Genomic DNA, 23,703 nt, shown 5'->3' with positions numbered 1-23,703 from the left:
ATAGACCCATTCTGATACAATAGCCAGTTCAGATTCATTTTGGCATGTTTCGAATACTTTTTGTAACAATGACATCTCAGGAAATACTGGGTTGCACTCTGTACTGCAAGATGGGACAAGACGACAGCAACTCAACCCAGGACTTTTATGCATCTTATTCAAGGATTTGGAGCATCACTGTACTGTAATATCAGGTCCCTTAAATAAGTCGGTTACTCAATAGTCAAACGTAAGTCAGATTTATACTTAGTTGCGTAGTACTGACAATAGCCAATCTACAAGCTTGTTTACTTGCCCGACACTGCACGCATTAAAGTATATCAAGCCTTTTAGGAATCCTAGGCATCAGAATATTCAAGCACGATGATGACCCTTTTAAAGATGGCTAACCTCCTGCAGAGCCACGTCATAATTTCATATAAGAATAAGTGAATATTTACATTGACAGACTGTAACCTCAAACTATGCAAGTTTATCCGGAAGCAATGGCCAACACCAATAGCTTTTGCAATCTTTATTAATAAAATTTCTAAGAACATAGTAAAATAAGTTATACATCTGGCCATCAAATTACACATTTCCTTTACCGTTCATTCTAAAGCAACAGCTTTGGGAGAAAGGTGATGGTATTCCTGAAATGATAGAACTTCCTCCATTTTAAAATAATTTCCACAGGAAATGACATTTAAAAAAAATCCCCCCCCCCAACAAGTCAATGCTATTTGTCAAAACTTAAACTTAAAGGGTAAGACCAATTGGTAGAGGTTTGGGTTGTAGATTACCGTTTAATTTCCTGCTGGTTTTGCCATTTTTATTAGGAATAAAACCCGGACTGGATCCGTATCGAGATCTTAAATAGTAAAATTGACAGGAAGTTAACATTTTTATAAAAAAAACAGTACGAGGTTTGGTGAGGCTCTATATTGTCTGAATCAACTTTGTGTTAGTTTACGTACTAGAGTGACTTCAGAGGCGGAAAGTTCTTATAACGGCAGGGGGTTCAAGCAGCCACGCCCCCCCCCCCCAGCGGTGGAAAAAAAACGAGTTTTGTACTCATTTGTACTCTCTACCTGGCAGCAAAACAAAAGCCACCTTATTAGCATTTGAATGCGGCATGGGCGGCGGCCCAACACCTATCTTGTAACCCCTCGTAAAGGTATGTGACTACGTGCATGACAACATGACCACTGGGGAGGGGAAATTTCAGTGGACAGTCAGTGGGTGCATAATTTACTGCAGTTCAGTACAGGGTTCAGTCGCGCCTTTGCCAAAATGCCAGGGGGTTCAATCGCGCCTCTGAACCCACGGAGTTTCCGCCACTGAGTGACTTTGAGAGCTGTTTCAGCTTACAATGTAAGTCAATGAGGAGCATATTTTGAATTATCAATTTCTAATCACGGGAGCAATTTTTTTCTTGTCCACATTTGGAGTTACATCACGGCAAGGTAACTACACAACCCAAACCTCTACCAAAGTGGTCTTGCACTTTAAAATAATTGAAAATACTCAGGCATACAATAGAAATGTTATTGCACAATAAGCTGTGTCACAAAGTGACAATCCTTACTACTCTTCAAGTTATCAATTTAGGACACAGTTGATTTTCTGAAGCTTTAATGGAAGTGTATATTTATGATAATGAAGAGTATGTTTTCATAAACCTTTATTGGACAGTTCTTCCTTAGTTGAAATATGAAGAAAGAAAGAAAAAAAAGATGAGTTGTTAATTGCGGCGAGTTTTGGTCAGGGTTTGCTCCAAGTTCTCAGCCATGGTTTTAGGTATTGTTTTTAAGGCTCTGCCATGGCTGACCTGTCTGAGTCCTGAGGGGTTGCATTGGCCTTCATGGCCAAGTCCTGCCCCTGTCTAATGACAGTATGGTGCCCAAGGGCATTCTGGTGTCCCTCAGGAGGACCCTGAGCGAAAGAGTCACTGTGATGGACTGACATACCTCCTGGCGGGAGGTGTGCAGGCGGGTATCCGTGGTCACGTGGTCCTGGGAAGCGCATGTCAGGAGGAAAGTGTGGACGTGGTACCATTGGGCCTCGGACACCTGGACAGAATGGTTAAATGATGAGCTGTTAACATAAGGTCAAATGTGGAGGGAAAATCTACACAGCTCATCACCACAATGAGAAAAAAAGTGCGGTTTAACCAGTTCACATACCGGGTGGTGGGAGCATCGGGGGAAAATGATGAGGCAGAGGTGGACGGAAGTGTGGAGGTGGTGGACCTCGAGGGTCAGGGCCAAGTCTGGGTCGAAATGCGTGCCCGTTGGATGGCATGGATCCAGGCGGTGGCATAGGCATGCCTGGGTGTCCGTTGGCAGGTAGTGGAGGCCCGTGAGGAGGGATGTGGTGCCCAGGCCCAGCACCAGGGTGGTAGTGGGGACCGAGGGGTCGTACAGATCTGTGGGGCCCAGGAGGTGGGAAACGACCATGGGGTCCAGGAGGCAGCAGAGGGTCATGGGGTCCAAGGGCTACTGGAGGGCCATGGGGTCCAGATGCAGGTGAGTCCCGGATTGGAGAGGCTATGAAGGATCCAGGGCCCTGAGCAACAGAGAAGGAGACATAGGTAACAGTCAGGGAGAGCAACAGCTCATATGCTGTTAGTTTCTAGTGAAATTTAATTTAATTTAATATTCCTCTTTGAGCAACTTCAGATGCATTAAGCCAAGTACTGATCAAAGAAAAACATGTATTTTACACCCAGCCAAGTAGTGATCAAAGAAGAACATGTATTTTACGCCCAAACCAAACGTACAGCTAGCCAAAAACCAATCACGTGACCATTAACCAAACACTGTGATGTTATAGACCAGAAAACAAGACAATTTTCACAAATGCTACACAGATGTTACAATTTCAAATTTCAAAGAGGTGAGTATTTTCAAAGAGGTGAGTATTTCCATCCACAAGTGATGCTGGAGTCAGCACTTCATTCAGTGCTGTGAGAGCAGGTCAAAACTGCACAACACGTAGGGCTGGGCAACTAACTGGAAATATATTGAAACAGAAATGTAGAATGAATTTACAATGAATCGCCCCGAAAAAGAAAAATAATCTACCGTAATAGATATTTTATAATGGATTAATCACTTCACAGTGTTACTCCCTTACCCATGACAAAGAGCGTAACAGTATTATACTTGTGAAATGGTGCCATACTAGCGAAAATAGCAGAGCCTGTAGATCTGCAATTTGCACTTTAAATAAATGTATTGTTAATTTATCATAACGGAGGCAAAAGATTGAAATAATCATGATAGATTTGAAGTTATCGCCCAGCCCTAACATCAGTAAAGCAAACGTCATGGTCCACTCCCAAAGTCTGCATGCAGCTTTAGGGAAGAAGACCTCACACCTAAACCTGGTACCATAACCCTCTGGCCACTCTATACTCACTGGCTCTGGAATCTCAGTGTAGGCCTCAGCCTGTGTGTCTGAATCTATCGGTGGAGTCTGAGCAAGGACACACACATGGATCATGAAGACAAGGAACATGAAGACAGAAGTTCTAGGCCTACACGTGGAACGAGAGAGGCTATGGGTTTTTAAGCATTTGAGAGTCCGATTAACAAGACTTACAGAGGTGTCCATGTTGGCAGGCGAAGAGGTACGTGGGGCCATCATGTCTAGAAAAGAATAAAACAGCATACAGTTAAGATCTGGTGAGAAAAGAAAAGCTTCCAAACCATGGATGGATGGATGGACAAACAGACAGACATACCAATCCCAGAGGTGAGTTTGTTGTCAAAGTAACGACCGTGAGGATCTGATGGAGGTCGTGGACCTACAGGGGCAGCGGAAGATGAAAAAAGTGCAGAACATCTCCAGATCTTATTTTCTGCATACATCAAAATTCAGTGGTATAGAGCATTGGAAATATGATGATTGCTCCTGGGTTTCAGAACTATAATTAATAATGGAAAAGCATCAAGGTCCAGAACAAAGACAGCAAACGTTTCCTTAGAAGGAAAATTTTAATTATGCTTATTTTCTTCATCGGATCTATTTACATAATTCACTGGCCAGTTCCTATGACGCCGTTTTGATGATAACAAACACATCAACAACGCAAAACAAAAGAACAGACAGGGAAAGCAATGTGAAGAAAGCAGGTTAGTTCCATTCCATGGGGAGAACAATCAAAAGAGAAACCGTCTTAAAGCAACAGGTGAACCAGTCTGGTGTTCCAACAAAGAGAAACAAAGACTCAGGATCAGGATTTTACTGAAGAGGGAGAAACCAATAGCAGCAGGAAATGCAGAACTGAGGAAGGAGAATCAGGATGAGGGAAAGAAAGCATTGGGAAGAAAATCAAGGCTGTGAAAGAAGCTAAAAGAGGTCACATGCAAGAGGAGCCAGATGTTGGGTTGGGCGGTAGAAGGTTGAAGAAAGGTTGTGAAATGGCTCCGCAAAATCAGCGGAGTAAAGTTGTCCATCTGGACTCACCATACGGATCAATCTTCCTCCCTACAGGAGCAGAAGGGGGACGCCGTGGTCCTTCCATCATTGGAGGGGGGGATGGGGCACCCCCGCTCACAGGCGAGGGCCCATACGAATCACCTGTTTTGATCAAACCAGCCATTTTATCAAGAAACAGCTGGCAAATTAGCAGCATAGACTTAAAGAGAAACTTAACACTCCTAACACTTATTTATAGTTAGTAAATGTATAGGGTCACTTCATTAATGCTGGAAATTGACTTTGATCCCAATCTGGTGTTCACTGCAAAAGTAGTCTCACGTTGCCAGACTGTTGCCTCTCACAATTTCCAAATGCTTCTGTCATACAGTCTGGAGCAACGGAAGCTCTACCATGAGTAAAATATAAAGCGGAAGTGGAGCCTCCTCCCCACATCCGTTTCATCTTTACAGTCGCGCAAATTTATCCTAATATTAATAAAGATCATCTAAGCATATATAGCTTGTTGCTTAGCAGAAAATGAAATAAATAAATAAAATGTAAAAATGTAAAGATATTTTACACAATTTCGGTGTAGTTCCACTCTATATAGCATTCGGGGATTATGGAATAGCTGTCTGGCTACGCGAGACTACTGCAAAGGCAACACTGCCCTCTATGGGTTACAGTACAATCCAACATCATTCGGTGCCAGGCAGACACTGACAGACCAGCTGGGTGGAGATTTCTCTCGATTTCTAATTAATTCCTGCCTGGCGACAAAGGTTCTGAATCACTAGACTTCTCAATCAAAATCAATTAAACCATAGGTCATGGCGGAGGAAAAATCAAACAGCTAAACAGAGGTAGATGTTTTGCCATTGTACAGACTTGTACACTTAATTACTGCAACCAGTTTGCTGTTCTCCACCGTTTCAAGTGACTGGGTATCAAGTGCACCCGATATGAGTGGAGGAAAAGCTTTCCTTTCTACTTTGGCACACAGAAATAGAAAGAGAACATTTTATTAATGTGTAGAATCGCATTTGACATGGAAGTAAGCAGACTAAGCACAAGATCAAATCATGTACTATGGATGCATTTTGATGCCAGTGTGCCAGTTGTATTGTATCTAAATCAAACTAAATGGTATCTAAACACCATGGTTGTGTATGGCCAGGTGTTGTTGAGTAGACCACAGTGCGATCCATAGCTAAATGCTCTAGTAGTCTGTCTATAGGATGGGTAGCTGTCCCGGTGTCCCCACAGAATATCATGTCAAATGTGGAGACTGATGTTACCTTGACGGGGACCTGTGTTCTGTCCAGAGTTGGGCCGGAATAGAGGAGCACGGCGCTCATTCAGCTGGGAGCTGAGCTGTGTCAATCTGTACAGGAAACGTACATATAATATAACCCATGTTATTATTAAAAACCCACCAGTAGCTGTAGAAAATCATTGCTTTCGGGTGGAAACCTTTTATGTCCAAAACGGTTCTATTATAGAGGGCATGCGCATGCATAAAGTCAATGGCAAATCGAGTGGCAAAGTGAGTTTAACGTTGTTTAACAATACAATCAGATAGGCAGGCTGTCAAGGCCAGAAAGTAGTTTTTGCCACTCAGTAGGCGTTCCTGCATAACTTCAAGGTATGATGATGTCATGCGCATACCCTCCATTATTCGTGTAAAAACAATGAAAGTGAACATAGCCGATCTACAAGTATGATGAAGTACGGCATTAACTTACGAAAAATACATAAAAAGTTGAAATATAGAATAGATAGCTATATAATATGTATTAATATGGCCGAAACACCATTATGTTCCTTCACTACAGGCACCTTGTGCACTCACTTTTCACGCAGCTTGGATGTTTCAAGCTTCTCCTGATTCAGAGCTCGCTCTGCGTTCCGCGCATTCACCTGGAAGAGACAGATCATTTATATAGGAATCGTTGTGTATTACTGAAAAATAAGTGTAATACTTGCACAACATTATAAAACATACCCAATTTGAATGAGTTTTGTTTTCCTGCTCTTTTATCTGAAAAATGGGGAACAAATATATGAACAGTCAGAATATGAAGCGTAATGTATGTTTATATATGACAAAAAGGATGCATTTGTGACTGAAGTTTCAAATACACCATTTTATTAAGTATAATTTACTGTGTAAATGAGCCTTAACAGCATTAATTAAACAACTTTGACCCTTTCAAAAATAATTCTAGACTCTGAATGCTCTGACCTGCTCCTTATACACCCCCTCCGTTTTCTTCATCTGCTCCTCCATTTCGTTGATGCGTTGTCTTAAGACTCTGACCTGCTCCTCAGCTTCCACAGCCTTACCGCCAACCTCAGACAGCATCGACTCCTTGCTACGACGGTCCAACTCCTCTTTGGTCAGTCTCCTATGAGGCCAAACATTTTAACAAATTTACCGCCGAGATTGCCTTTCGACGCCTCCTGGTCCAAATACCCTCCGTGTCGAGATCGCCTTTTTTAATATAAATTGATTACGGTTCACAACAGTGTTCTCTACTCGCTCGTAAAAACGAGCGCTCGTTATAAAAAAAGTTCAATTCCAAAAAAGACACAATAAAATTGTTAATCGCTAATATTTGTTCGAGAACCAAATGTCAGGGGCATGAATAAGACAAACAAAAAGTCCATAGACTTGGCCTGATGACATGATGTCTGAAAGCCAGATGTTTGAGGGGCATGACAATTGCACTGTAATTGAGGATTATTCTTCAGAGCAACAATACCACAATGTGTGGGAATTGGGAAAGGACATCCACTTTACAACGACATGCAGGGAGTGTTTGCATTTTGTGCATCTTTGATTTGGGACTTTTGGGGACATTTTCAAGCCACTTACTGCTGCAAGGCATTCTCCTTCTGTTGGTACATCTCAGTCATGATTTCATTCTTCTGCTGGAGGATTTTGTATTGGTTTTCAATGTGGCTCTTATCACCCTTGAGGGCTCCGATGGAATGCTCTAGCTCCTGGTGTTGTTCTATATAACAAAATACAATTGTGTAAAGAGAGGCTTCTTAAGAAACAGGAACGGTTTTGGATCTAAAAAGAACAATAATTTTGGTGCTCATTTTCACGAGCACCAATGTGATCAACATACCTTCCATTGTCTTTCTAGCCTTTTCCTCATTTAGGAGCTTGGTCATGAATCTGTCTCGCTCCTCTTCTACCACTGTTAGAGTGGTCTGGATCTGGGAAGAAACCAGTAGTTAGTGAATCAACTCAAGGACTAAGATTAACACTGTATTTTCACATACATAGAGGAGCTTTATAAATTTAAATTGCAACTCACTCGAGACACATCCATCATCTGTTTAATCCTGTTCTTTATGGAAGTCTTCTTGTCTGTAAAATAACAGTCATAGTCAATTTAATAATTGTTCATCTACTCTGCCGTTTCCTGTGAATTTCCTTGGCTTTTACACATAGGCTGGAACTTACCAATGGCTACTTCACCATTGGGTAAAACTTTGTCACTTTTTTGCAAATCACAGGCATCCAAGTCAGCCAACAGATCAGACAGCACCTGCAATGGAACAAGTGAGAAATGCTGACATGAAGCAACCCTTACATACAAAAATCTATGTTTTTTTGGCAAGCCAGTTACTGTCAATTAAAAACAGAAAAACACTTCTTACCTCCACATTGTGATCTTTAAGAACCACAGAGTCCTCCAGTTCTTTCTGAGACTTCTGGTAAACCTTGATCTGCTCACTCATCTCCTTGTGCTTATCCTCCCATCCTTTAATAGTAACCTTGAGCTGTAAGAGTCAGTGAAATCAGGAGGTGCTTTAAGGCAGGGGTTCTAAAATCCTTTCGCTTCAGTACCCCTTCCCCTGATTTCTGAATCCAGTACCCCCTTTACTCGCATACTTTACTCGCTTAACATCTTTGCTTAGGAAACTGCAAGAATAAACCATAGCAAGCATAAAGATGTTATGAATTAATGATAAAGAACCTTTTTAAGAATATACATTTACAAATACTGTAAGAAATGAAGTGCACCAGTTGCAAATAATTAGTTCCCCCTGAGCAGTGTAATTTCCAAATGTCCAGTATTATGTCACAAAAATACTTATTGCTTCCTAGTTTCTATTTAAGATGAGAAGTTGTGAAGTTTGTGTTTTTTTACATGATCAGCAGGTTCACACAAATTTGATCTGTTTTATAATTAAACTTAACAGACTAAATGTTTCCATTTTCCACTTCTTGCACACCCCCATTTTGAATCTTACAATTACTCTTGTAGAGGTACAATAATTATGTTGAATTAAATCCATCCGTTAGAGAATAACTCTTAACTTTCAGTAGATAGAATAGAACATTTTACTGGCAACAAATTAAAAGCACAGTATCGCCAATTAAAAGCGACAAAATGGATTAATAAAACAAGCCGCAGCTTGTTTCCATTGTGGTCCATAGACACTGTACCTCTGATTTCAGCTACTACTAACAATTGCAATCAAAGTCAATTGTCTACAGAAAAGCTGCCCTTTGGACTGTAGTTTGAACCGTAAAGGTGTTTGGTTAAAATCCATAAAGCTGTTTATCAAATCATACTTCCTGTAAAACCCACATTAGACTGCTGTCAAGAAGTGGACCGTAGCAACAAAAGGGCCAAACAATAGTGTGTCTGTCTGTCTTACCGTTTTGTTCTGTTCTTTTAGTGCAGTGTGATCCCGCTCAAGGCATTTGTGCTGAACGGTCCGGGCTTCTTCGCGAATTTTGGCCTCGTCCAGAAGAATAGTGATCTATGGGATAAAGGAATCATTGAGATACTGAAAAAATACAAACGCAACAGGAGTGTATTGAGAATTTATACACATTGCGTAAGCCACGTAACATGTACCTTAGCGAGTGCTTCCTGAGTCTTCTTCCTACTGAGCTGCACCTTTCCATTTGACTTCTCCAATTTTTCAATCTGAAATCATTCAGCAAACATCATGAGGCTAAGAGGACAAAGATATTACACACACACACACACACACACACACACACACACACACACACACACACACACACACACACACACACACACACACACACACACACACACACACACACACACACACACACACACACACACACACACACACACACACACACACACACACACACACACACACACACACACACACACACACACACACACACACACACACACACACACACACACACACACACACACACACACACACACACACACACACACACACACACACGTACTAATAGCCATAATACACCAAAGGGCAAACTGGTTGTTGGCTAGATCGCCAGGCATAACTTAAGTTGAACAGTGAACAATGAGTGGCCATTTCCGATTGAGGAGGGCTAATTTATAGAAATGTAACACCAATAATTAATGAATTGGCCAGCCAACTAGTGCTGCACGATTCTTCACAAAATGAGATTGCATAGGTGTCTGAATTTTTTTTAGATTAAATAATTGTACAACACTAGCAATAACCATGATAAAAGACTCTTGTGTCTTAGTGTTGAATTATCAAATGTCTATTACTATAGTGTTAGTCCTATTTTGAGCTCACCCATTCACCTATAGAGAACAAACAAATGCATCTACTTTGTATTTTTGGTGGTGGCCGCCCCATTTGTTTATATCTGCAACACATCATAGAGGGCCATGGAAGTAATTCAAACTCACTCGGCTCTCATTTTTCAGAGAATTTGCCCTCTCTTCTTCAAGAAGCCTTGCATATTTGTTCCTTTCTCCAGCGATCTGATCATTTCGTGTTCTGGCCTGCAGAACCATGTCCTGTAAAGATAAGTGTGAAGATAATGAAAGGCTTTTTTTTTTTTACTGCTACCAGAAATCAAGGGTGCACAATTAACACAAAACAAAAATAGATCCATGTATATTCCTCTGTGCTCACCTCCAGCTCTTGGTTCCTTTGCATGGCACTGCAGCTTGTTACCTCCGACATCTTTTGCTTTTCTTTCAGTTCTTCAGTCTGAGAAAGGTAAAACTATTACATGTATTGCTGGACATAACTAATGCATAGATGGTAGACTTATCTTAATGTGTAACCTACATGCTTCTGGAGGTCTGAAATCTTTGAGATGGCATCATCCTTTTCTTTTTTGAGGGTCTTCATTCGGTCATTGAGACCATTTTCATCCACTTATAAAATATCAAACACAGCCAACAATTAGTTTGAATTTCTACAGTTATTAGTGCATAGAAATAGCTTTTTTCACATACGTAATGACTAAAAGGAAGAGAGTGAAAACTTACCAAGATATTCACGCTTCTTCACCTAAAGAGGACACAGATTAATCACTGATAATCAAACTGGTTTAATTTATCAACATGATTTAAAAATTGATTGATGTTTCAACCAGCCACAGCAGATCAGTCACAATAGGAAAATACAGCTAGTTGGATTTCCTGTGTTAGCCTTGGCATATTTTACAGACTGTTGTGTGCAATATAGTTTCAGATGAAGAATGCTATACCATTTGGTTCTGTTAATAATTAAATTAATAAATAAATTAACAGTTTTTACAATAGTGTTAGATCATGATAAAATTATGCTTACAGCCAACACTGTCTTCCAGAAGAAAAGCATGACACTGAACACTCCAACCAATGCTGTGATGACGACTGCTTGCCATGGGCATCCATACAAGCTTTCCCCTGGCTTCCATTCTTCTGGTAGACGCGAAATCACCTGAGGACACACGCAAACGTTACGTTATTGTGTGATGTGAATTACAGAATTACAAAAACAAACATTTTAAAATGGAAAAACACAATCAGTTTTATAGACAAGTATGTTTGCACAAAGTTGTCTCATGACGTCATGAGTTTTGGTGAATTACTCTGAAAAAATTGTATCGACTAAAGTACATTTACAATTACTAAAGGACACTGATCACCACAAATACATTTTTGAACAAAGAAAGCTTGGCGTTAAATATTAAAATTGTTGAGTGCTTATTAGTACACTCAAATATAAGACTTAAGATTATTGGGATGTATCTTGTTTCACATTGGTCCTTCCATCACAATAAAACATCTGTCTTTGGGGATCAAGAATTTTGATTCCTGTGATACTTCCATACTTCGGAGTCTTCTTTGGTATTACAAGCAGTAAGGCTTTGCTTTCAACGTAATCAGCTACATTTAACTAGTGTAAAAATAGGTCTAGACCCCAAAACATGTACGTTTACAGGCTGGATGGACTGTTCTGGATTTGTGGTCTTGTGACCTTTACCTTTGCAATACACTGGTTAATACTATCTGCAACCATGATGGGCAACACAGTACTGCAACCAATCTGTAGTAGTGTACTCTATCATAGGGATGTGACAGTTAATCAAACATATCTATTAACAAAAAACAGCAGCCTCCCAGGGCGAGTTTAAATTTGCTCCCCTCATGTGGAGATTTTACCACCCCTGAGTTGACACCAACAAGGGATCAGCGATTGGGCTTGTTAGACTCAAGGGTGCTGTGAATTTCAGTGGATATGATATGGTGCATCCCATAATTTGTTCTGGCGACAACTTGACAAGTAACATTGACGACAACAACAGTGAAGTTGGCTTCAACTGTGTACCAGTGTTCATGCAAAATAATATATGTATTATGTCTATATTGTATGTAAATGTTTGCCATAGCATTACTGCTAAACAAAATTGTCCCTTGGGGTCAAATACAATGCAGACTTCAACCTAGCTCTGATCCATAGCTTTAATGCAACGCATCAGAGCTATGGATCAGAGCTAACTTCAACCTAAACCTAAAAAGGCTGGTGAATGAAACTCACATCAACACAGCTTCCTCCATTATGCTAATGAGGAGGCCAGATTAGCTTAGCAACTCAACTGCTCAGGCTGTCAAGAGTAGAGAAACAAACTCATGTTCTACTTACATATTGCATCTCCTTTAGAAAAAACATGTAAAGCTGATCAGAGTCCACCATAGGCCGAGGGAATATATCGCTGTCCATGACAGCTTGTAGCACATAAAATAAACAAGAATGGACCTAGCGATGCTAGTTTGACAGATGGCTTGCTAACGCTTTAACTATAGCGAGTCTTAACGTTATCCAGAAAGATGTCCAACAAAATAGAACATGTCCAACCCCGTCAAGGAGAGGGAAATAATAATAAATAAAAAGACGATAGACTGCGAACGATTAAGCAATCATTACTTAAGGTTGTGTGCCGGCTAACTTAAGTCAACCCCGTTCACGATCAACAATAGAGTTTGAGTACAGCTTTGACCGGCTTTTGTTACCATTAGCAAGTAAAGCTTCAGTGCGTTTGTAAACAATACGCAGCAGGTTAAACCAACGACGTTAGTTGTGAATATACGAGTTATTTCCCTGGCTCAGGCCCATCTAGCAGAGAAGACAGCTCAACGCTACCGTTAGTCCATGGGTGAACTGAACTTCAGTCTACATTCTACAACACCGCACGGTAGAAACACGTCAACAGAACATGCATATGGTAGTTTTGTGCCTCAACATTGTGCAAGCAGGCCTACTACTTCCTCCCATAAAGCTGTCATAATCCGAGGTTTTAACTTAATTCGTATAGTTGAACAGTCAAAATACACCAACCAGGGGACACTCTGATGTGTACATTTAAGTTGGACTTTATAAACGTTCACATGCCAATGTGCCTTGTTACATGTGATTAGGACTTACAAGTACCATATGCAGAAAGGAGTATCTCTATAGAGTATCAGGTGCATGCAAGATAAATAGGATCAGAAAGGATTCCAAACATTCATTTGCAAAGACCTGGGTATCTCAAGAATGAATGTTACCCTGGTAGTTGATTTCTTTCTTCCCCCCCCCCCCCCATAATGATGATGAAGTATATAGCTCAACAATGCATGTACAGGATGGATTAGCCCCTCTCGGTACCCTCCGTAAAGTTTTCTGAAATTTGGATGTCAGTTTACGTAGGGTCCCTAATGCATTTATTCCACGCGCTATGGTAGACAGATGTACATACCCTCCGGCCTCCGTTTCTTTTGAAACATCTCACCACCACCAAAAGGCCGCAGCACGGCCTGCACGGAGGTACTATGTACATCTGTCTACCATAGCACGTGGAATAAATGCATAGGGACCCTATGTAATGTGACATCCAAATATTCAGAAAATGGCCACAAAAACACAATGTTAGTCTGAATATTGTAAAGATGAACAAATAATAATAGCCCAATAAATAAATAAATTGTAGGATATGATTGACTGATGATGTAAATAGCCTGCATCCTGCATCCTTAGGGTCGATTCATACTCCTATTTTAGAGCCGAATAAAAGTCGGTTCGGTGCTGTAGAGCCTACAATCAAGTATGAATCGGCCCATAGGGCAATTTTCAGTAGCACCGAAGAGTCGACTTTAGGACGGTACCCACCCCCCCGAACCTCAAATGACGTCACATTGTAGGCTCTACAGCGCCGAACCGACTTTTCTTCTGCTCTAAAATAGGAGTATGGCCCTTAGACTCACTAAATTGAGAAAGGACGCAATCATGTCACACCCCCGGGGGTCCTGGGATGCAATACTGTACTCAGTACTGTACTCTAACGTCGTTGAAGTAGGAGGACTCATAAAATGTCCCTGTGACCCATCAAAAAGACCACCCCTGGGACCCGGGACCCATTACATTGAAAACCTATTTATATCACTGATTGTGTAACTATTTATTGAAATATCCTCAGGGACATAAGAAGAAGAAAGAAAGGTTCCAACTCTAAAGTCAATCATAGGAATTATAGTTTAAGCAGCCTCTACTAAATTGATTGTCAGTTTGGATAGAGGCTGCCTGACTAACATTGTGTTTTTATGGCCATTCTGTACATGCATTGTTGAGCTATATACTTGTACGTCTAGGTCATTATGCAAAAAAACTAAAAACTAAATCAACTACCAGGGTAACATACACAACTTTATCTACTCCATGTCAGCCAATGTCACACAAGAAACATCTACAGAAACCGACCAGTCCTTTCCACCCCTAAATTTGTCAATGCACTAATTTCATCCTGCCTGGACTACTGTAACGCCCTCTATTCAACACTTGGCAAAGGATCCATACACTGCCTGCAGTTGGTACAGAACGTGTCTGCCAGACTCATTACTGGGACTAGGAGATCTGTACCACACAACAATAAAGGTGCAGCAATCTAGAAAAGCAGTTCTAGATTGCAGGGTGAAAAACATAAAGGCTACTGGCATTTTCCATTCTGACATTTAGATGCACTGCATTTTAAGCACATCTCTTAACGTGCACAAAACAGGCACCCAAAAGGACTAAGGTTACATGTACATGACTATTAATAGCATGATCTTATAACTTACCAGAATGACCCACTCTCCAATTTTTGTCTTGACGAAATCAAGGACACAGCCTGCATATAAAAATCCTTTTGACATAAACCCCAATTCCTCTTCCTCGTAAAAGTCAGGAACAGGTTCGATTGAGTCCCCAGATCCTGAAGGTAGAAAACAACACATATTACACCATATATAGTTAGAAGCAATATCAGCCATTTCCCACATATTTTTAATTGAAACAATTTGATAAATACAAAAGAAACAAGACAGGCTGAACTGATTTATAAACGTTTTGTTAAATTATGACAATACGGAATTAATAAAGGAAACAAAAACAAAGTAGCTAAAATGGCCAACCTACATCCTCATAACGTGTCATGAGATGTTGTGAGCTTGTAGATCTGCAACTTTTTTATATATTATTTATTATAATAATAATATTTAGTCAAGTGGTTAACTATCTGTGGATTTTATAATAATAAATATCAAACTAATGCCAAGTATTAACAATAACTTGTGACCAAATAACACAGGAACACAGGTTTCCCCATTTCCTGAAAAGTAATCGTTTTGGACATACAAGGTTTGTATGTCCTGACAGTGACTATAACGGCGATATTTTACAAAGCTCTAAACTGCCAACCTGAGGATGAGTGTTCCATCTCAACGCCGATGCCCATGTCAAATGGCTTTTCCAGGATTGTTTGTGGAACCTTCTGCATTTCTTCTGCTGGATCGAAACTCGGCTGATTGTCTTTGTTTTTATTAAAGTGACCTCCATCTTCCTTTACAATATCCGCCCCCCTGTGTACTTTGGCCGTCTCATCTTTCTCTGGCAGCCTTTCCTCAACCTCTGGTGCCATGAGGCTGTCATCCCCCTTGGACACTGTGTGGTTGTTATCATGCATTTCTTTTGTATGGGAGAGCGTCTCACTTTCCTCTATAATTGGTAGGCGTTTATCTGTTGAAAAACACACAATTAAAAAGTTAGAGGGACATGACTTTGAGTGAATTTTTATATTTTCTGTGCACGCACAACAATCCATTCTCAGCAAATTGTCCTGTTTGTGGTCCTGATTACATATGTTGCTTACATGTAAACACTTCAAATCAATCCAGCAGTAGAAGGGTGTAGCTTTCTTGCAAGACTGCCTTGTCTGAGTTACCTGTGACTTTTAAAACAGTCAGCCATTGAAATGTGAGACTACACTAAGATTTAAAATACCATCATAGCATTTGATGACCCACATATAATTCAGAAAACAGACGGCAACACTGACATGGACATGACCTGTCCTACACCTTGCTAAAGTGTACACATGGACTATGTTACAGTATGTAGAATATGTACAGTATTGCTGCTATAGTGTGCAATGTGTAATGCACATTGTAGTGATTGTAGTTTCTAGCCATTTCTGCTTTATCCATATCATATATTGTTGCTTATCTTTATGTTTTGAGTTCATATTAATAAATTCAATTCAAACTACCTTGATCGAGATGTGATGCTGTGTCTGTTGCCAGCAGTGTACTGTCACTAGCCACTGAATATTTCTGTCGTAGGCTGAATGCAAGCTCCTGGAAATCATCCAGTATTTGAGATTCCTCATCAAACAAGCTTGTGTCTTTCTGCTGCGAGTCATCACTTTTCAAGTCCCGGCCGTCCAGCATCTTTTCAATCTCATCCAGGATCGGGTTCTCAGAGGCTTCCGATATGGCCTCAAGTGCCTTTTCAATGTCGTCCAAGGTGCCTGTATGTGACCGACGGGTGGCCTGGAGTTCCAAGTCCAAGTCAGAGAACATAGCCTCCACCCTGAAGAGGTTCTTGAGACCCAATATGCTGTGGAAGCTCTCCATATACTGCTCACTGAAATGGTTTCGTAGCAGAGTCAGTCTCAGAACATCATCGCTGTGTTCTGGCTCTGAGGTAGGCTGCACAGGCAGGCTTGATTCAAGGAGGGGTTCAGCATCTTCTGCCTGTGATGGGTGTGACCGTGTGGAGGAAATTGCATTTTCATCTTCAAGGAGTTCTTCCTTCTGACTCTCCTTATCCACCTCAATCTCCTCAGTAGGAAAGCCTGCTTCCTCTGTTAATTCTGGGTGAATGTGCCCATGCTTATTCTTTTCTAAATCTATTGCTTTATGTTCTTGATATTGGTCAGATTGATCCTCCTCTTTGTGATCAACTTCTGTCTCCTTTGTTTCCTCCTCTGCAACTACAATGTCTTCTTCTGTGTCGTCCTCAGCAACTACAATCTCTTCTTCTGTGCCCTCCTCTGCAACTACGTCTTCTGTGTCCTCCTCTGCAACTACGTCTTCTGTGTCCTCCTCTGCAACTACGTCTTCTGTGTCCTCCTCTGCAACTACGTCTTCTGTGTCCTCCTCTGCAACTACAATGTCTTCTGTGTCCTTCTCTGCAACTACAATGTCTTCTGTGTCCTCCTCTGCAACTACAATGTCTTCTGTGTCTTCCTCTGAATCTACAAAGCCTTCTTCTGAGTTCTCGTCTTCTAAATCAGTGCCGAGATCCTCAAGGTGATGCTTAGAAGTGTTATCCTGTATATCTACATCAGCTTTAATCTCTTGCATCTCAATCTCCACTTCTGCCTCCCCTTCCTCCTCCTCCTTAGTGGTCTCAATTTGTGATATGTGAGGCTTGGGTTTGTCTAAGTCGTGTCCTGTTGACAAAGGTTTCTCTGCTGTAGTGCTCTCTTCTATGTTTTTGTGGGAGGCCTGCTGCTCATCAGTGGGAAGCGCAGTTTCATCTGGTTCATTTTCATGCTCTGCAACCTCTTCCTCCTCTACAAAGTCTTCATCCTCCTCAAACAATTGCTCTGAATCATTGTTGGTTTCTATCTCCATAGTGTTTGCAAGATTGGAGATGACGAGATCTTCAGACTCTTTCAGTGGTTCTGCTGACAGCAGTTCGATCTCATCTACCTTTGCCTTTTCAGTGTTAGGAGGGGGTTTGGGGGCATTTTCTTCCTCGTCTTCATCCTCCTCCTCATCTTCCTCTGAACTTGAAATGTCTGCTGTCGTTTCTCCACCAGTGACAAGTGCAAAAACCTTATCCCCTAGTGATGTCCACAAGTTCTTCTCTGAAGTCTCATGATCATGATCATCATGATGATGTACCGTTGTTGGACTGTCCTCCTTTGCTGGATGTTCTGATTCAGGAGCATCTGCTGCCAGTAATGGAATTCCCTTCTCGGTATCACTGGAGTCTTCATGATAATCTGCCAATTCTTCACTCTCTTCCTCTACATATGGTGTGACCTTCCAAGTGTCTTCATCGTCAGTTGTGACAGCATCAAATGTTGTTCCAAGTGTAGTTTTTAACTGAGGGATGGGTTTCCCTTCAGAAACGGGGACAGGTCTTTTTTCTAATGCAATAGTATCATCTCCGGGCAAAGACTTGAGCTCAGGGTTTGTTGACTCATCTTTGGCTTCCTTTTCCTCTAAATCATCATTTTTCAAAACATCATCTTCTGTGGTAGAAAGAGAGACAGATACAAGTTTTGAATCAAGATCATTTCCATTATAATTTGCTGTGACCTTCCAAGTGTCTTCATCATCAGTTGTTACAGCGTCAAAGGTTGATCCAAGAGTAGTTTCTAACTGAGGGATAGGTTTCCCGTCAGAAACGGGGACAGGTCTTTTTTCTAATGCAGTAGTATGATCTCCGGGCAAAGACTTGAGCTCAGGGTTCGTTGACTCATCTTTGGCTTCTTTTTCCTCTAAATCATAATTTTCCAAAACATCATCTTCTGTGGTAGCCTGCTCTTGGTCTATGTCCACCTCCACCTTGGGTGATTCCGTCATTATTTCTTGCTTAGGCACATAACCTGGAATTACATCACGATCCTGAGCATCATCGTTATTGTCATCCAGGTTTTCAGTACCCTTTACTTCTCCAGATAGCTCTTTTTCTTCTTCTGTAACCAGTGATGTTTTTCTTTGATCAGATGTGCCATTATTTAAATTAATATCCCCCATCGGCAATGGCATAGAGGTCCCCAGCAATGAATCAATATCATAGTTGTCAAACCGATCAAATCCTGTGTCAAAACAGACAAAATCTGTTTCCTGTAAAAAGAATAAGTATATTGAATTTTTTTTGCAACAAAACATAAGAAAACAAAACACAGCTTGATGAATTTAAGGACTACATAATGATACAATTCATGTATTCTCATACCTCAGCTGGGGACTCCAATTCTTTTTCAGTATATATATGATTTACTGCAAGAAAGTCCTTGGGAAAATAGCCAAAGTGACTACCAACCTATTGACAGAAGGAGACAGCACATTATAAGCATGTAGTTATAGTATACTGCAGCTGATGAAGTTCAAATATTAACCATAGTCAACTTACACTCCCCGCCCACATGTCGGTCCTTCTACCTGATAGTTTGTAGTATACATAGATCGTTTCTGATTTCTTGAAGGACAGAAACCGACAGTCTGGGCCTGAGAAATCACTCACAGCTTTCCCTCTACATAAGAGCACTGTGAATACAAAATATACACTAAATTGTAAGAATACATGGGAAAGAGCACACAGCACAAACCAATTAAATTGTAAACTCGTCCCTGTCCTAAATGTTAGGCATTGTTGTCCATCTCTACAGCATCAGTACCAAAAAATATATTATGAAGGTTGATATGGCCCTTTCTCCCTGCAGCTACAAAATAATCTCCTTTCAGGAAGGTATGGGGTTAAAAAAAGAAAGAAAAGAAAAAAAGAACATTGTGTGGATAGAAAAACCTGTCACAACTGGTAGGGTTATCTGTTGGCACACTATCTAGATTTAGAAAGATTGGGTTCAAATGCAAATTTATTCTAGTAACTTTTAAATATTTGCATCTGCCTGATAACTGTACCGTTATGTCTTTTGACAGAAATCTAATCTAGTATTAAACTTAGATTAATAAAAAGCGAATATGCAAAACTAAGGCCACCAATGGGTCTAACTCTAAGGCAATGGGTCTGGTCCACAAGATACACTACACCACCAAGATACCCATGTACCTGTCTGTCAAGTCCACACCCACAACACCAGAGGGAGTTCAACAAACCATGTGCAACCCAGATTCGGCACAAACAAGGGACTAAATTAATTTCGCTCCTATGCCACCAAAATGTGGAACCCTCAACCTCCCCCCTCACAGCATACGTTTTTTTGTCCACCCTTTTTAACTCCTCTATGATGATTTCTTGTTTTTGGCTATATAGAAGTGTACTCTCTTAATGTTTTGATGATCAATTGAAAATGGTGGGCCCTATATTGTAAACAAGCTTTATGGTGTCGTCCACTCACAGTTAACAGTTTTTGTATTGAGTTGTACTTGAAATGTACTGTAATTCTGCAAACTGTTAATAAATCAATCACTCAAAAACCAGGCATGGACCTTGGGGACGACTAGCCCCATCAGTGACCTCTACCTCCCCCATCCGATGGGGGTCAGCCTCAATAGGGAACGACGGACCCATGGATTCATGCTTTCTGTAGAAAAGTCTACAGTATAAAAAGCTATTTACAAAAATCTAACCCAGCAAACTGCAGCTGATCCAATTTGAAATATTCAAATAGCCTATAACGACACGAAAATGCAGCTACACACTGTAAACTTAGTAATGTTGTACTGACTCATTGTTTTTGCAGTCAAGAGGGCAGGGTTTGTTGTGAATTTCTCCAAACCGGCCCCCGGTAACTAAATTAGCTGCTAAGGTGGCTAACGCTATCTAGATAGCGTTAGGTATTTCCAGGACATGACATAATATATACACAACAGCGCAACAACCATGCGAGGTTATGCACTTTAGTTTACAAACATCGATTGTCAACAGGTCAAAGATAAGGCAGTTTACAGCTTACTACAGTCCAATCTCTCGTCACACACAGCCAGAGCAGCACCACTGAATGATGATGAGACGCCAATAAAACATACTTACTACTACACTCCTCATCGGCACATCTTTTAAATTCAGAGAACCTTCTCTCCAATGCTTCAGCTGAAATAAGACTAAACAGTATTAATATTAAGCCTTTTGGACAAAAGACATTTGCTGCCATGCTGGCAGTTTTGTTGCCTGGGTAGGTTCTGCTGCTTGAGCATGAGTACTGAGTAGCACTAGAGATGAAGCCGACACGTCAGCACAGTAGATCCGGGGCCGGGAGGGTGTCCTTTTTTCCCTTTTTTTTACTAGGTTCTGGTTTGACTGAGGATGTAAACAATATCAAGCAAAACTTAGATACATACGACCGAGGCAATATGTGAGATGATAATGTTATAGTTATTGCTTTTATCTATCCATGTAGCAGACTCTGTTCAGGACGTGAAGTTAAGTTGGGCACTATATGGTCTAACACACGGTAGGAAGTCCGGTATTCTAACAAAGTGCATATGGTGGCCTGCGCGTAGCAGTCGGACGACATAAGGCAACACCATCGGAAGCATTGAATGAACGCCCTCGAAGGGGAGCTGGGCTGTGTTATTTTGTTTTGCTTATTGCATTGCATTGTACCCAAAAAATATGGTGTAATAGCCTACTATACATACACTACTGTGTTTAGAGGCTATTAATTAGCCTTAGATCTAGCCCAATTAATGAGTCAAGAACCAGGGGCCAGGGCTACCTTAGATCAAGACTATCATAGATGTTGTAGCCTACTTTATCGAGAACATAATCGAATGAATGCCCTCGCTTTGAATAATATGTTTCATAAACTTTGTCTAGAGACTACACTATCAATGTGTTATTATTCAGTCGTTGTGTACAAACATTGCACACTTAATTGACTTTGTTTTCTTACCCCACAGATATGGGATATGTTTCACATTCTGCGATTTTTGGAAAACAGGCCAGGGTACCACTTTACTTCTATTTTGTTAAGGCCTATCTGTTTCTTAATACAAATTAAGAAACTGCCTCCACCTAATGGACAGCCAACGCCACAGCAGCAAGGCTGTCCACTTTAGTTTGAACACCAGGCATTATTCAAAGGTCTCCTCTCTGACAGTCTCTGTAACTTGCAGTCTCCATCAGTCGTGACTCGTGGTGGTCATCTCTCTCTCTCTCTCTCTCTCTCTCTCTGTGTGTGTGTGTGTGTGTGTGTGTGTGTGTGTGTGTGTGTGCGTGCATGCGTCAGTGTGTGTAATCTGTAGTGATAGTACCGGACGGAAGACTCCAAAGGGCTCATGGCTGTGTTTCTCCATCCTACTGTGAGGGTAAAAATCTCCACCTGACATTCTTCAGTCCCCCGATCACATTGTCTACCTTCATTGATGGACCAAGAGGTGCTGTGATTTTGACTTCTGCAATGGCAACATTTTTGTCCTGAATGCGGAGGTGAAGGTCCAGAGGCAGACTGACTCTAGCATATCTCACCTGAGTAATTTACCTCTGATGCTTTTGCTCTGTAGTATTATAATTATAGCTTAATAGTTCACAGGCATGTATGACTTTTATTGGACCAGAGCAGTCACATTGAGACAGTGTTAATTAATTTTGTTGACTTCAAGGTCAAGGTAAACTTTATTGTCCACGAGGGAAATTTGTCTTGGGCTTTCACCCCTGCTGCAGCCACACATAAAACATCAGTGACAAACAAAAATACATAACAGAGACACAACATTACACAAGTGTACACTGTACACAGTGTGGTTAATCTAACATTTCACAGTAAGTCACTACTGTTTCATAGCCTCGTTCAACATTTTCGTTGATGCTGGTACAAACAACTTTTTAAACTTGATGTACTTCCACTTTGGTTCTTTGTACCTTCTCCCAGAGGGCAGAAGTACAAACTCTCCATTTAAAACATGCGTCTTTTAGCCTGTGAAGCCTGCTCATAAATAGAAATATGATTTCCCCTGCAGTCTGCACCAATCTGAACAATTTGGACCTCAGTTGCACTGAGAGATTACAGAACCAAACTGTGATGCCAAATCTGACCAGGCTTTCCAAGACTGCTCGATAGAACACTAACATGCATTTTTGGTCAACACCATGAACCTTGAGACGGCGGAGGAAGTGCAGTCTTTGCTGTAGTTTACTACAGAGACTGTCCACATGTGTATTCCAAGTTAGTGAGTTCTCAATACAGAATTAGATACCCAAGTATTTATGAGGAGACCTGTGAGATGGTCGAGTCATGAATGACCACAGGCCTGTGGTCACCAATACTCTTAGGGTCAAACACCATCTCCTGTGTCTTGTGTGTGACATTAAGAACAAGGTGGTTGTCATTACACCACTTTACAAAGCTCTGTATCTCTAAAAAGTCTGCTAAATCCCCATCCTTATCCAGGGTTTAAGCTTAGAAGACTTTTCTAGGACGACTTACAAATTGCAGACAGGCGATCTTTCATGGTTGTTTGGCAAGAAGTGACAATAAACATCTTGAATCTTGAGTCACACATTTTGAAGGCTGTTGGTAGGGCACCCCACATTTTGGTGGCATAGCAGTAGAACTAATTAACCCCTTGTTTGTGCCAAATCTAGGTTGAACAAGATCAGGTGAGCTCCCTCTGGGGTTGTGACTGTGTCTCACCTTATTTAAGTAGTTTGACAGGTACGTGGGCATCCCTAATCCTTTAAGTATATCGAAGACAAGGCCCATTGCAAGTTGATATAAGTGTGAGACCAAGTAGTGACCTGACCAGTTTGTAGACAAAATTACATTGGGTGAGTGCTCCAGAATGCATTCAGTTTTGCCCAGGTGTAAAGGTAGTTTCTTTATATATATTCTTTACCAGCGAGCCAGGTGCAGATTTTAGAGTTTTAGAGCTATTTTTCAACCAATTCAATTTGTTATTGCCCGAGACCAGGAGTACAGAGTCCGTGCCGACACAGTGAATTAAATTGTAGTCCTAGAGTGTAGCGTAAATTATATAAAAAAGAAATGTATTGGTTTGGCCCCTCATATATTAG

General features: G+C 40.9%; 1 protein-coding gene across 4 annotated transcripts; it reads right to left on the bottom strand.

The window, feature by feature from the left end:
- Positions 1–499: 499 nt before the first annotated feature.
- mia3 (MIA SH3 domain ER export factor 3) lies at positions 500–21,153 on the bottom strand. Of its 4 annotated transcripts, XM_080790509.1 has the most exons (28): positions 20,722–21,152; positions 19,141–19,274; positions 18,964–19,050; positions 16,256–18,851; positions 15,409–15,726; positions 14,790–14,923; positions 11,002–11,133; positions 10,698–10,719; positions 10,495–10,583; positions 10,336–10,413; positions 10,107–10,217; positions 9,294–9,365; positions 9,091–9,195; positions 8,083–8,205; positions 7,886–7,970; positions 7,737–7,789; positions 7,545–7,635; positions 7,286–7,424; positions 6,653–6,815; positions 6,413–6,448; positions 6,260–6,327; positions 5,706–5,791; positions 4,453–4,566; positions 3,728–3,790; positions 3,586–3,632; positions 3,403–3,459; positions 2,166–2,547; positions 500–2,051 (listed from the first exon to the last, which is right to left on the bottom strand). In XM_080790509.1, the coding sequence occupies exons 1-28, from the start codon at positions 20,840–20,842 to the stop codon at positions 1,789–1,791; spliced, it is 5,769 nt and encodes a 1,922-aa protein (XP_080646635.1). In that variant the 5' UTR covers positions 20,843–21,152; the 3' UTR covers positions 500–1,788. The 4 variants fall into 4 exon arrangements, with proteins under 4 accessions (XP_080646635.1, XP_080646636.1, XP_080646637.1 ...); XM_080790510.1 differs by lacking the exon at positions 3,403–3,459; XM_080790511.1 differs by lacking the exons at positions 3,728–3,790; positions 4,453–4,566 and having other exon boundaries at positions 20,722–21,153.
- Positions 21,154–23,703: the final 2,550 nt, after the last annotated feature.

Source organism: Protomyctophum bolini (genome assembly GCF_963924005.1).
Source record: "Protomyctophum bolini genome assembly, chromosome: 19".
Lineage (NCBI taxonomy): Eukaryota > Metazoa > Chordata > Actinopteri > Myctophiformes > Myctophidae > Protomyctophum > Protomyctophum bolini.
Note: the sequence above shows the minus strand (reverse complement) of the source record. Positions and strands in the feature narration are given on the sequence as shown.

What these genes read in the sequence shown, in the direction of transcription:
- mia3 (XM_080790509.1), bottom strand. Translation starts at nt 20,842, where the DNA reads ATGGCAGCAAATGTCTTTTGTCCAAAAGGCTTAATATTAATACTGTTT. An exon ending in TCTGGAAGACAGTGTTGGCT is followed by an intron (nt 10,720 to 11,001) that starts GTAAGCATAATT and finishes TGTCCTCTTTAG; the next exon opens with GTGAAGAAGCGTGAATATCT. An exon ending in AAAGGAACCAAGAGCTGGAG is followed by an intron (nt 10,218 to 10,335) that starts GTGAGCACAGAG and finishes TTATCTTTACAG; the next exon opens with GACATGGTTCTGCAGGCCAG.